Source organism: Loxodonta africana, chromosome 4 (assembly GCF_030014295.1).
Source record: "Loxodonta africana isolate mLoxAfr1 chromosome 4, mLoxAfr1.hap2, whole genome shotgun sequence".
Classification (NCBI taxonomy): domain Eukaryota; kingdom Metazoa; phylum Chordata; class Mammalia; order Proboscidea; family Elephantidae; genus Loxodonta; species Loxodonta africana.
Genome location: NC_087345.1, coordinates 136,055,102 through 136,068,815, shown reverse-complemented (window position 1 = coordinate 136,068,815; position 13,714 = coordinate 136,055,102). Strand labels below are relative to the sequence as shown.

General features: G+C 40.7%; 1 protein-coding gene across 1 annotated transcript in view; it reads left to right on the top strand.

The window, feature by feature from the left end:
• The window catches only part of GALNT8 (polypeptide N-acetylgalactosaminyltransferase 8), a 43,622-nt gene that overhangs the window by 10,972 nt on the left and 18,936 nt on the right, over window positions 1–13,714 (top strand). Inside the window, exons 3-6 of the mRNA XM_003410777.2 lie at window positions 2,257–2,423; window positions 7,839–8,022; window positions 8,767–8,964; window positions 9,929–10,043. Of these exons, the coding sequence (XP_003410825.2) occupies window positions 2,257–2,423; window positions 7,839–8,022; window positions 8,767–8,964; window positions 9,929–10,043 (664 nt within the window). The remainder of the gene's footprint in view (window positions 1–2,256; window positions 2,424–7,838; window positions 8,023–8,766; window positions 8,965–9,928; window positions 10,044–13,714) is intronic.

Here is a 13,714-nt window from a genome sequence, read left to right as displayed (position 1 = left end):
ATTGATCTCATATCCTGTAACCTTACTATATTAATTTATTAGTTCTAACAGTCTTTCAGTAGATTTTAAAGGATTTTATATACAGGTAGTCCCCAACTTACAATGGATGGGGTTCCGTTCTGATGACTCTGTCATAAATCAGTTTCATTATTATTGCCTTTTAATATCAGTTTCATTATTATTGCCTTTTATTATCAATATCTTTATAAATCCAATCTTTATTTGCCTTTGAGGGTTGGAAACATTACATATAAACTTGCAGATATATTTTAATATGTACATACATAAAAAAATAGACAAGCCATAAAAATTTACTCCGATAATGAATGACATTGGCATTTTGTCAGTTGCAGTAATAACTCCACTTGTGGAAGGTTCTGGATCATCTGGATTATCCCTGGGGATGGGAATGGTGTTTTTAGTCAGAAAATGAGTGCGGTTGTCCTTTTCTTTTTTTCTTCATGTGTTTCGTGGTAACATCTCACTGCTTCCCTAATCTGCCTATTGACTTTAGCAAAACGACCAGCATTTGGGTCCATGTTTTTTCAAGGAACTGAAGTCTCTAGTTTAGTTTAGAAAAAATTCAGCTAATCCTTTCCCTGTAAAATTTTTGACAACTTCTCTCTTTCCTCATTATTTCTTTCTTCACCAGCATTTCTTTCCTCTTCAAAATTCACTAAGTCCTGATCTTCAAAATTCACTAAGTTCCCCTTCTTTGTGATCTATGAGCTGTTCCACATTGGCAATATCAAGTTCTAAATTCAGCATTCTTACCAAACAAAAAGCAAAATGACAAATGTAATTTGAACCATATCAATCTATGAATAGACTAGATAACCTAATTATAAGATTGGATTTTTAAGCCTATCCCACTATATGCTGTATAGGAACACACTTTATATTGAGAGATAAAATAGGTTGAAAGTAAAAAGGATGTAAAAAGGTATTTTCTGCAAAGAGCAACCATAAGAAGGCTGTCAGTTTTTGCTTTATGTATTTAGGATTCTGTTGTTGTGTGCAGATATGTTTGTAATTGTTATATCTTCCTGATGAACTGACACTTTTATCATTACGAAATTTCCTTCTTTATATCTCATGACATTGTTTTTTTTGTTCAAAGATTACTTTGACATTAGCCTGGCAGTTCCTCAGAAAGTTAAACATAGAGTTACAATATGACCTAGCAATTCTACTCCCAGTGTGTACTCCAGAGGAGCGAAACCACATGTACACACAAAAACATGAATGTTCATAGAAGCATTACTTTTAATAGTCAAAAAGTGGAAGTAGTCCAAATGTCTATCAAATGATGGATAGGTAAACAATATGTGGTATATCCATACAGTGGAATATTATTTGACCATAAAAAGGAATGAACTAGTGATACATGTCATAACACAAATAAACCTTGGAAACATTATCCTAAGTGAAAGAAGCCCATCGAAAAGACCTCATATTGTGATACCATTTTATGAAATGTCTAGAATAGACAAATCTATAGAGACAGAATGTAGGTTAGTGGTTGCCTAAGACTGGGAGTTGGGATGGTTGTAGGGAAATGCGGAGTAATTCTAACGGGTATGAGTTTTCTTTAAGTGTGATGAAAATGTCCTAAAATTAGATAGTATTGATTGTTTCACAGCTCTGTGAATATTACAACAATCATTGACTTGTATACTTTTAAACGGTATATATTGCATGTGAATCATATCTCAATAAAGATGTTAAAGAAAAGGGGGGTAATCCAGTGCCTAGCATACGTAAGCATTTAATACATGTAGATTAAAACTTAAACATAAGCACGTGTGTGAAGCAGAATCCTCTGGACAGTTTGTGCTGTCTCTACAGTGATGAAGTAGAGAGTTTTATCAAGGACGACTGAAGTTGTAAGAAGATGGGAAAAGGATGGTAGTAATGACAGAAAGAAGGCACTGGCAGAGAGGCTAATTTGTTATGGGGGAGGAATGGAAGTTCCTTTTGGGGCACATGGAATATTCAAGTAGAAGCATCCATTGACAATTGATAAAGAAGAAATAGGTTTTATCCCAGTAGCAGAAGAATTTTGGATAAACAAATATAAAATATCCATACTACTATGACAAGCAACTGATTGAGTTTTCCTATCAATCACTTTGGGGTGCTGGCAGGTTGGCTGATATACTATACCATCATACATAGAGAAGGGGAAGATTAGATAGTTATCTTTAAGTAATTAAAAATAATCAATATATGGTTATAAATAATGATCCTTTACAGGTGTCTTCAGAAGACATATTCTTCACAACTCCCATCCCTCAGTGTCATTCACATATTCATGGACGAAGCTCTGTCTGTTATACAACAGGCCATCACTAGTATCATCAACCGGACCCCCTCTCGAATGCTGAAGGAAATCATCTTGGTGGATGATTTTAGCTCAAATGGTGAGAAATTTGATCAAGGAATAATAGTAAAAATTTCCATTTATCAACTTTGTTAGTCTGTAGGGAAGGTGAAGGGATCATTTTCTGAGGGTTTATTTGCCAAACAAATCTTCACACAAATGAAGACAGTGGATCATTATCTCAACCACACAGAAGAGGAAAGACACAGACAGATCCCACGGTATGTCCAAGCCACATGGGGAGTCAGTGGTGGAGCTGGGAGTCAGGCCCAGGACTGTGTGCGTCCAAAGCCACGCTTCCTATGCACCATGAGTGAGCCTGAGGGGGTGAAGTGGGGTCCAAAAGAAGACTCTAGACACCAAGAAGGGATTTGGAAACACTCCATATGAGGAAAACACCAGTCTCCCTGGGTAATTAAGCCTGGAGAAAAGAGGGTTTTGAGTGCTAAAATCTTCACAGTGGCAATGTCTCTTGCTTATAGGATAAGGACCCCCCTTGTATAGCCCGCCCAGGGAGGACACCTGAGAAGCTGGGAAAGAGTGGACCTTGGTTCACACTTTCTGAATTCATAATTTCGGTGCTCTTCCTTTATAAGCTCTGTGACTGTGAACAAATTAACTCCTTCTCTGTGCCCTTTATTACTTGCAAAACATGGTTATTGGCAACAATGATGACTATCTCATGATGCTGTACCAGTCTAGTATCAGTTGCCTTCGAGTGGATTCTGACTTATGCTAACCCCATGTGTTACAGAGTAGAACTGTGCTCCATAGGGTTTTCATGGCCATGACCTTTTGGGAGCAGATTGCCAGGCCTTTGGGTAGGTTCAAACCACCAAACTTTTAGTTAGTAGCTGAGTGCTTAACCATTTGTGCCAGGGACTCCCATGAATGGGGTTGTAGTGAGAATTAAACGTTGTAATAATGATAGCTAACATTGTTTGTTCTAGGCACTTTAAATGTATTGACTGTTTTAATCATCACAACAATCTTATGGGGATGGAACCACTTTTCTACCCATTTCACAGATGCAAATAACTGAGGCATACACTGGTCAAGGAACTTGTTCAACATCACACAGATGGTAAATAGTAGAATCAAGATTTGACCTTATAGTTCATTCCAGAGACCTAGTGCTAACCATTGGTTTTACTGACATAATACACAGATTATGAATAGCATGTAGCACAAAAGTAACCTCTCAGCACGGGTTTACTATTAATTTTATTAATCTTGGAAACTAAACAAATGAATTAGAACAAAGTCATACAAGCAGAGATTTAGATTATAAGGAAGAATTTTCTGACAGTAAGGGTTTTGAAGAAACCCTGGTGGCGTAGTGGTTAAGAGCTATGGCTGCTAACCAAAAGGTCAGCAGTTCCAATCCACCAGGTGCTCCCTGGAAACTCAATGGGGCACTTCTACTCTGTCCTTTGGGGTCACTATGAGTCAGAATCGACTCTACGGCAATTTTTTTTTTTTCTTTTTAAGAGTTGTGAGGCCCGAGGGAAGCCGAATATGTTCCTTTTCTGGGGATCTTTAAGTACTGGACAGGCAATTGCAATCTCAAGTTAGGGGCAGTTTGATTTGAGAGAGAGAGAGAAAAGCACAATGATTTCTTAAACGTTCCTTTTTGGATTTTCGGACACCAAAAATACTCCTTTTCATCCATTAAATTTCTTCCTCTCTTGTTTCAATATAATTGCACACACACACACTATATATATATGTGTGTGTATATATAGATAAACCCCACTGCTGTTGAGTCAATTCTGACTCATAGCGACCCTACAGGACAGAGTAGAACTGCCCCAGAGGGTTTCCAAGGAGTGCCTGGCACATTCGAAGTGACGACCTTTTGGCTAGCGTCATAGTACTTACCCACTAATGCCGCCAGGGTCATATATATATATGTATATATATATATATATATATATATATATATATATATACACACACACATATATATATGCACACATAAGTGTATATATATATATACACATATGTATATATATGTGTGAATATATATGTACATGTGTAGTATGTATATATTGTATTTTGCTTTAGGAATCTTACGTGTGTGTGTGTATATATATATACGAAAATATGTATATATGAATGTAAGATTCCTAGAGCAAAATGCCACTGAAAACCAAAGAAAACAGAATGGCTAACTTACTTTGTTTGTGGAGATGAAGACTGATACTGAGTTGCACAGTTGATTTTGTAAGCAAGAAATAGGAGCTGGATTAGAAAGAGCTCTGCCCTGGATAGCTGAAGTCACCCTGGCTGTTCTACCTGGCTCTGTAAGATGACATTAGGCAAGTTGTCTCACCTATCTGGGCCTCAGCTTCTTCCTGGGGAAAGTTGGAAGACCTCTGTGGATATTGTTTTTCTGATAGAAAAAAATAATTCAATGATTATATAATTCCATGTCCCTTGGAGAGCAATTAAGAATTAATTCAAGACTTTTTCCTATGGAACAATAAAATAAAAAGATGCAGGATTATGACCATAAGGTAGACAAGCAAAGAGAAGTCAAACAAAGCTCTCTATTAATCCTAGCTGGTCACACATCCTTTCCCTTGGGCCTGGAACCCATTTTTGTTTTCCATAGAAATAGTTTGAGTTGGCACAGAAGAAGGAACAGCTAATCAGGCTTTGACTGGTGTTACTGGGAAGGAATCAGTGCTCTCATTAAGCATAGAAACATCAGCTAGATAGTGTCTACAGGGCATAGCTCCAAAATCTGTTTTCTGCTTAACAGAGGAAAATAACTAGAAGTCTCTACCATGTGTGGTATAAGAGAAACTTACTGTGTGACTTTGCCTCATTTCCTCATCTGCAAAACGGGAAAAATAATGGTGCCTAACTCGCAGGATAATTCTGAGGATTAAAAAATGCGTGCAAAATCCTTACCATGGAGCTTGGCTTTCAATGAATATTAGCTAGTGTTACTAATTCTTGTTGACCTTGGTGTCATTTGAAATGCAGCAACCTGATGTTGGTGATCTTTCTTTTTCCCTTCCTTTCCTGAATGTAAACCTTCATTAGCAATCAGGTCAAATGTTTCATGTAGCAACAAACCTAATCCAAGCATTTTGAAAATCACATCACTCTAGTGGTATCCTGTATTTTCTCCCCAGTTTTAGGCAACTACTTACTGACAACTGTTTATTGAGTTTTTACCCTGTGCCAGGTACTGTGCAGTGAAGGGGAGGTCAGAGGTTTCAAGGCGTTGCATATAAACTGATAAGGCAACACATACCTACGGAAAGACACCTCAGGGCATGAAGAATGGTGTGTAAATTGAATGAGCTGTCAGGAAGTGGAGGAAAACCTGGAGAGGGGGCTGGGATGATCTAGGGAGGCATTCTGGAAAAGAAGGGCTTGAGTTGGGACTTGAAGGCTTGGTAGGACTTGAAAAGGCAGAGAATACAAGGGAAGAATTCAGTGGGGAGGATGGTAGGGAGTGGAGAGAAAAACAATGAGAGCCAAGATGCAGAAGTTAGAAGCATCCTGAGCTGACGAGCCTGGAATTAAGAATTTGGAGAGGGGATCAGTAGGGGAGCAAGGCTAGGAAGGGAGCATATGTTTACTTTAGAAGAGTCATTGAAGGGTCTTTAGAGCTGGTGCTGGATTGTTGTTATTGTTGGGTACCCCAAGTCAGCTCCAACTCACAGCAACCCTATGTGACAGAGTAGAACTCCCCCCATAGGTTTTTCTTGGCTGTAATCTTTCGGGGAGCAGAGTACCAGGTTGTTTTCTCACAGAACCACTGGTGGGTTAGAACAGACCACCTATTGGTTAACAGCTGAGTGCTTCACCATTGCCCCATAAGGGCTTCCCTGTGCTGGACTACAGGCATTATTCTGAATAATAATTTGAAATTTGATGTTGGAAGGGTTCTGACAGATTATCCAGTCCTTCTAAGTTGAGAAAACAGAGGATACACAGATGGGAAGTGATGCAGAATTAGGTAGTAATAGAGGCCAAAGTGGAGCCCTGGTGGCACAGTGGTTAAGAGCTTGGCTGTTAACAAAAGTCAGCAGTGTGACTCCACCAGCTGCTCCTTGGAAACCCTATGGGGCAGTTCTACTCTGTCCTATAAGGTTGCTGTGAGTCGGAATCAACTAGATGGCAACAGGATTTTTAGAGGCCAAATTAGAGAATAGATGGAATCTATGGCAACACCTTCTGATTATTTCCTAAAAGTAGGGCCTGTGTGAGTGTAGGGACTTGCCACCTTGACTTCTCCTAGCTTAATCCCAATAGGAACAAATAGTCTTCAGACCCGTTGACTCTGAAGTAATTGAGTCAGTAATTGAGTCAGTTACCTTGAGCGCACCCGGGAAAGCTCTAAAATGGTGCAATTTTTGGTGCCATAGTCATGTAGGTATTGATTGATTCCAGGTCCTGACCTCTTCAGTCCTCACAAATCTACTCTTCTTCTAAGAGAGGAACCAGCAACAGTCTCATCCCTTGATTGTAGAGAGGAGGAGAGAAGAAGGAGGAAGGACTTGATAAACCCAATCAGGCATGTACATAGTTCTCGAGGCAGTATTGTCTGCTAGTTAAAAGCATTATAGGTTCACATCTGGACATGTCACTTACCAGATGTGTGACTTGGGGCAAGTTTCTTGACCCCTCTGTGCCTCATTTTCCTCATCTGTGAAATAGGAATACTGTAATGCTTACCTCATAGAGTTCTTTGAGAATTAAATGAATTTATATTGTCAATGAATAACTTAGAGTCATTTGGTTAGTGAACCACACTGCTTAGTGATTTGCATGCAATTTGTTTACATAGATGTGAGGAAATCAACTGATAGACTAAGTTGAGAAATGAAGGCATGGACAAGATTTATAAAAGAAGGCGAGAGGGACAGGAAAGTAGTAAACAGTCCGCTAATAGTGAATCTTGCTTGCATAATTTGGGGGATAAACTCATTAGCTAGAAGCTGGCAAAGAGATTCATCTGGCTGTTCTGTTCCAATTAGTCCTGAGTAGGCCAACTAGGAGTATCACAAAAAACTGCATTTTCCAAAAAACTTTGAGTATAACTATGGAGAAGACGTTCCAGGTTATCTCTGTGCAATGTCTGCCAGTGTCTTTTCATCAGCACCTCCGACATAGTTAGGCCAGGTCTAACTACGGGATCATTCTCATATGAATTTCTCTATATACGTAAAGCACTGTGCAGATAGCTTAACTGAGAAGGAAAGGAGGGAGACATGTTACGCGTGAGATTTGGACTGGTAAGATTAAACCACAGGATGAGGCACAGAGGAAAGATAGGTGCAAGAGAAACATTACCCATTTTGTCAGCCTAGGCTCTGGAAGTTCTCAGCCTGGGTTGGAGGTGGTCCAACCACAACTATATAATAGTATGAAATTTCTGCATCACATTGATTATTATACTTAGAAGTTCTATAGATGTGCGTTTGATTGGCAGGAGAACTAAAGGCACCTTTGAATGAGAAAATTAAGTTTTACAATCGGAAGTATGCAGGACTACTGAAAATAATACGACACACCAAGAGAAAAGGTCTTGCTCAATCACGCAACACTGGCTGGGAAGCTGCCACAGCTGATGTGGTTGCTGTCTTGGATGCTCATATTGAAGTAAACATCGGGTGGTAAGAGATTTCTTCTTCCGAGACAAGGGAGAAAGGAGATAGTGTACATTTACTGAGTACAAAATGAAATATTATGGAAATAGGGAAAGTCAATAAAAAAAAGGAAAATGTACAAAGGAAAGCTCAAAAGAGAGAATGCTTTTACATAGGGATTTTGTCTGGCTCAGAGAAGTAGTCTAGTGTTAGAGAAAAGTCAAAAGCAGTGGGCTGGTAGTAATGACAGCTGGATCCTGGCCCTGACTTTGCCAAATACTTTGTGACTTTGAGCAGGTCACTTCATCTAACCAGACATTTGTGTCCTTATCTGTAAAATGAAGAGATTACCCTTTGGTGACTCCTAATACTTTTCCCAGCCCTGAAATTACATGATATAAAGAGAGGTCTGTTCTCTGGAGCATGTGAAGAATCACATGAAAAAGAGAGAGAATTTTGGGAACAGAGAGACCCAAGAGATAGCATAAATTCAGGCAGAGTAGTAAAGGTTCTGGTTCACAATGGCCTCAGGCTGGTACTTGGGTCTTAATTTCAAATCTTCTTTTGACATGGGACAGTTGCTAGCAGGCCCAGGTATCCTAGGAACTGCACAGAGTCTCTGGACTCTGGAGAGTCCTACTTACCACCCAGCACAGCTTAGATGGATAAGGTACTCAATGTCAGGGCAAGGTGCTTGGCGTGGCCTTGTTTGCTTGCTCCTGATGCTCGCCCTCACATCCAAGCTGGGCTTGCTACACACTCCTCTTCCAGGGCAGAGCCCATCTTGGCTCGGATTCAGGAAGACCGCACCGTGATTGTGTCTCCAGTGTTCGACAACATTCGTTTTGATACCTTCGAGCTGCAAAAGTATGCATTGGCGGTTGATGGGTTTAACTGGGAACTACGGTGCCGCTATGATAGTCTGCCACAGTCCTGGATTGGTCTGCATGATGCCACTGCTCCAGTGAAGTAAGTCTGGGGGTGCTCAGGGAACAAGATTCGAACAGGGGAAGGCAGAATTTAACTATGGGTTTTGTTTGTCTTTGGTGGAAGTGATAGGGGTTGGTGGGAGAAGTGGAAGGGGTGGAGTGAAGGATAGGGGATAGGGAACATCAATGAGCTAATCCCAAATAAAGAATCACAGACACCCTGGGCTGTTTAGGGACTTCCAAGCAAAATCAAACAAAGTACCTGACATTTAAAAATTTGGGGGGTGGAGTGGGCGTGGGTCAAGATCAATTTCACAAGCTAAGAAGTAGTGACACCAAAATGAAAAGACGTAATTTCAATATAATTCGACAAGGGTGATAGCATAGGGAGCAAGGGAAGCCTACATGCACTTAGTCCAGCTTGAAGATTTAAGGAGGACCTTCAGGATGAGGAGATACTTAGGTAGAATTTTAATTTTTTTTATTGTGGTGAAAATATACACAGCAACACACACATCAATTCAACAATTTCTACATATGTAATTCAGTGACACTGATTACATACTTCAACCCGTGCAACCATTCTTGCTATCCTTTTCCAAATTATTCCACCACCATTAACATAAACTCACTGCCCCTTAAGCAAAAGCTCCCCTTTTTCCCCCTCTCTCCCACCCTTGGTAACCACTAATGGTTTTTGGTTTCTATGTATTTGCTTATTTCATGTAAGTGAGATCATATGATATTTGTCCTTTTGAGACTGACTTATTTTGCTCAACATAATGTTTTCAATGTTCATCTGTGTTGTGTTATGCATCAGGACTTCATTTCTCTTCATGGCTGAGTAATATTCTATTGTGTGTATATACCACATTGTGTTTATCCATTCATTATTTCGGTGGAATTTCAAAGATCAAACCATCATTGGGCTTCCCAACCCTCCCCTCCATCATGACCCGTTCCTCATAGAGGGATTGGTGACTCTCTTGTTGTGTGCTCTACAGAATTCCTTCCATCATGGGTATCCTGGCTGCTGACAGGCTCTTCCTGGGAGAGATGGGGGCCTTGGATGGCGAAATGCTAGTCTATGGAGGAGAGAATGTGGAACTTAGCCTGAGGGTGGGTACATTTCCCTTCTCTTTATCAGGCAAAGCATCAAGGGAGATAAAAGGAGGATCTCTGGAGCAAGACCAAATGTTCTTGGCTCAAGAGTTGGACAAATTCTCATGTTTCCAGATCATCAAACCAAGGAGGACTAGTCTACAGGGCTTCTAGGGTGGAACTTTCTGGTATGGGAATATATAACCTGGGTGGTACGGGTGGGAAGGGGTTGAGATGAGGCTCACAGATGGCCTCCATATTTTCCCTGAGGAATCCACATGTTTGCCAAGCATCTCCCAGAATAAGCCAACTTTGGGGAAGGCAATTCCCTGCAAGGCCATGATGCAAGTTGCTTTGTGAAAGATAGTGAAAACTAGGGTGGGAAGAGGGACTAGGGAATGTAGACACATGGGAGCAAACCTGTTTCTGTATGGACAGCTAGAGCAGCTGACAGCATGAGGAAATTCGTGCTGACATGTAGCCTAGTCTAGGGATGGGCAGTATAGCATTGAAATCCTTGAACCAATTCCAGTTCTGACCAAATTCCTGTGTCTAGGACAACAGTGGCTTTACCTTCAGCAGTGCTGCCTCTTCTCTGCCCTAGCTGCTCTCCATTCTTGCTTATATCAGATGAATAACCTGGATTTTAGTGCTCTCTAAGGATATTCAGGGGCGTTCATGGTTCAGGGTTGAATTCTTGCCTTCCATGCTGGAGACCTGGGTGTGGTTCCTGGCCAACGCATCTCATGCACAACCACTGCTTGTCTGTCATTGGAGGACTGCGTGTTGCTATGATGCTGAACAGGTCTCAGCAGAGCTTCCAGACTAAAATGGACTAGGAAAAAAAAAAAAAAAAGCCTGGTGATCTACTTCTGAAAATCAGCTGTGAAAACCCTACGGATCCCAATGGTCTGATCAGTAACCAATCAAGGGGATGGTGCAGGACCAAGCAGCATTTTGTCCTGTTGTGCATGGGGTTGCTATGAGTTGGGGGCTGACTTGACAGCAACTAACAACAGCAACAAGGGAATTCAAGGTGCAAATTGAGATGGTTGGAGAAATTCCAGGTGTAAATTTTATGTTATACCTGTGTATTGGATAGCTATTGTCACAAAATGTGGTGTAACAAATCACTCCAAACTCAGGGGCTTAAAACAAGAGTTATTTGTTTTCACAGACTTACAGGTCCAGCTGGGCTTGGGTGGGGTGACTCCCTTCCATATGTGTTTATTCTGAGGCCCATTCTGAAGGGGCAGCAGTTACCTAGGAAAGGTTCTTCTCGTGGTGCACTAGAGGATAAGTGGAACTACATGAGGCGTCTGAAAGCCTGGGCTTGGAGCTAGAACACTATTTCTTCTGTTCCTTCCCATTAGTCAAATCAAATAAGAGTGCAAAATCAAGGGCCAAGGAGGTACACTTTGTCCATGGTGAGAGCATACAGGGTGGGATGAAGAATTGGGGCCCAAAAATTCAACCCACCACAATCAGTATGGAAGAGGTCTTGTGCGTTAAAATATCCCTCCCAGAATATCTCCTTACCTCTTCTGTATAATCCACAGGTCTTTGTTCGAAGGCTCTAGCCCTTGGATTCTTGTTGGTTTATCTTTCTCTCATCTCCCAGGCTAAGGCTGAGCTTTAAAAAAGTTAGCGTAGAGTAGTGGAAATTACACAGGTATTGGAGACAGACAGATGTAAGTCATATACTGCTCTGCCATGCAAAATGCTGTGTGATCCTGGGCAACGCACAAGCTCTCTAAGCCATACTTGCTATGTTAAGCACTTAGCGTTATGAGTGACACAGGGTTGATACTCAGTAAATAGTGAGTGGTAAAAATAACAATAATAAGAATATCAGGGTGGCATTGTAAAAAAAAAGCCAGATCTAGAGTCTAATCCTGGCTCTGCTAACTCACTGTGGACTGAGCTTCTGTAAAATGGCCTTTTTTCCCCCAGCTCTGAAATGTTGTGCCTGACAAAATCTCTGGTTCATTGTGCTGTCTGGAAGAATAAGATAATTTCCTGTTTAAAGCTTATTTATATCCACTCCCTTCAATTTCTTTCCAGGTGAAACTAATGATCTTACAGCCATATACTGCACCCACTTAGGGCCCATTCAGGACTCCACATTTATATGGTAACAAACACTCCTTGAGTCCTGTCTAGGTTATACTTTAAGTCACAATTATTCTTTGGCAGAGAAAACTATGTATGTATATATAGTTTTTTACATGGTGGTCTTGATCTGTTTTCCTATTTGTGAACTGAAGAGAGGCATCCTTGATTTATCTGCCTTGTAAGGATGATGGTGCAGTGAAAGTGCTATAATTAATTTAATGGGGACCAAGGCTCTTTCTGTCTGGTGGTTCTGCCACACTCAATACCACATCTATATTCTATGAAGAGAAAAGGGGGGAAGGAGAGAACATCTCCTTTCCTTTTAAGGACATTACCTGAACACTACATATATCCTTTCCTCTCAAGTGTCATTGGCCACTACCTAGTCATATGGTCACAATTATGGGCAAAGGAAGCTGGGAAATGTAGATTTTAACTAGTTGGTTATGTGCCCAGTTACTTTTTCTATTGGTATAGATGTCAAGGAGAATAGATATTGGGGGTGCAATTGGCACCTATACACAAAAAACAAGAAATGATTTTATGCATGATACTCAGTAAATTTACATTATGATTGGGGTTGTTCTACCACCAGAGATTTGGATGAATTTGGTTGGAGCCCCTAATACCCCAATTTAGGGCCTAAAGCCCTCTCGTTATTTCTTTGAATTTCTCTTGCTTTTCTCTGCTCTACCCTTCTGCATCTAGTCTGTCTCTGTTTCCCACATATTTAACTCCATCCAGGTTGCTTGGTTTGCATGTGTGGTTATTTCCCCTTTTAAAGCCTCTAAGTACTTGTTAGAACCCTGGTGGCACAGTGGTTAAGAGCTGTGGCTGCTAGTCAAAAGATTAGACTTAGAATCCACCAGCTGCTCCTTGGAAGGCCTATGGGTAGTGCTACTCTGTCCTACATGGTTGCTATGAGTTGGATCTATTTTTCTCCTATAACAGATCTTGGAGAACCTAAGAGATGGAAAAAAGAGATGGAAGGAGTGTTTTATTCTGACATCTAGTGGCCAGGGCAGTGATGGTGCTCATGAGTGTGGGTAAATGGAGATGAAGTCTTGGGCTGATGGGTAGAAAAGAAAACCAGCACTTTTGGAGCACCTTATACAATCCTGGTACTCTGCCAAAGCTTACCATGTTGACTGTCTGGGTTCAGAATCCAGCTCTGTCATTTACTAGTTGGATAAACACGAGCAAATTACTTAGATGGGAATAATAATACCTACATAACAACAACAACAAAAACAAAAAATAATAACCCAGTTGCCTTTGAGTCAATTCTGACTCATAGTGACCCTACAGGACAGAGTAGAGCTGCCCCATAGGGCTTCCAAGGAGCAAGTGGCTGCTGGATTCAAATTACCGACCTTCTGGTTAGCAGATGTAGCCCTTAACAACTACGGCACCAGGGTTTCCAATAAATTCGTGAAAAGCATTAAGTTAGTATGTTGCACAAAATAAGCCATTGTTATTATAAGCAGAAGCTTCACGTCTCTCTGTGTGTGTATGAGAGAGAGAGAAAGAGAGGCAGAAAGAAAGGAAGAAGAAGATGGAGAGAGAGATATGAA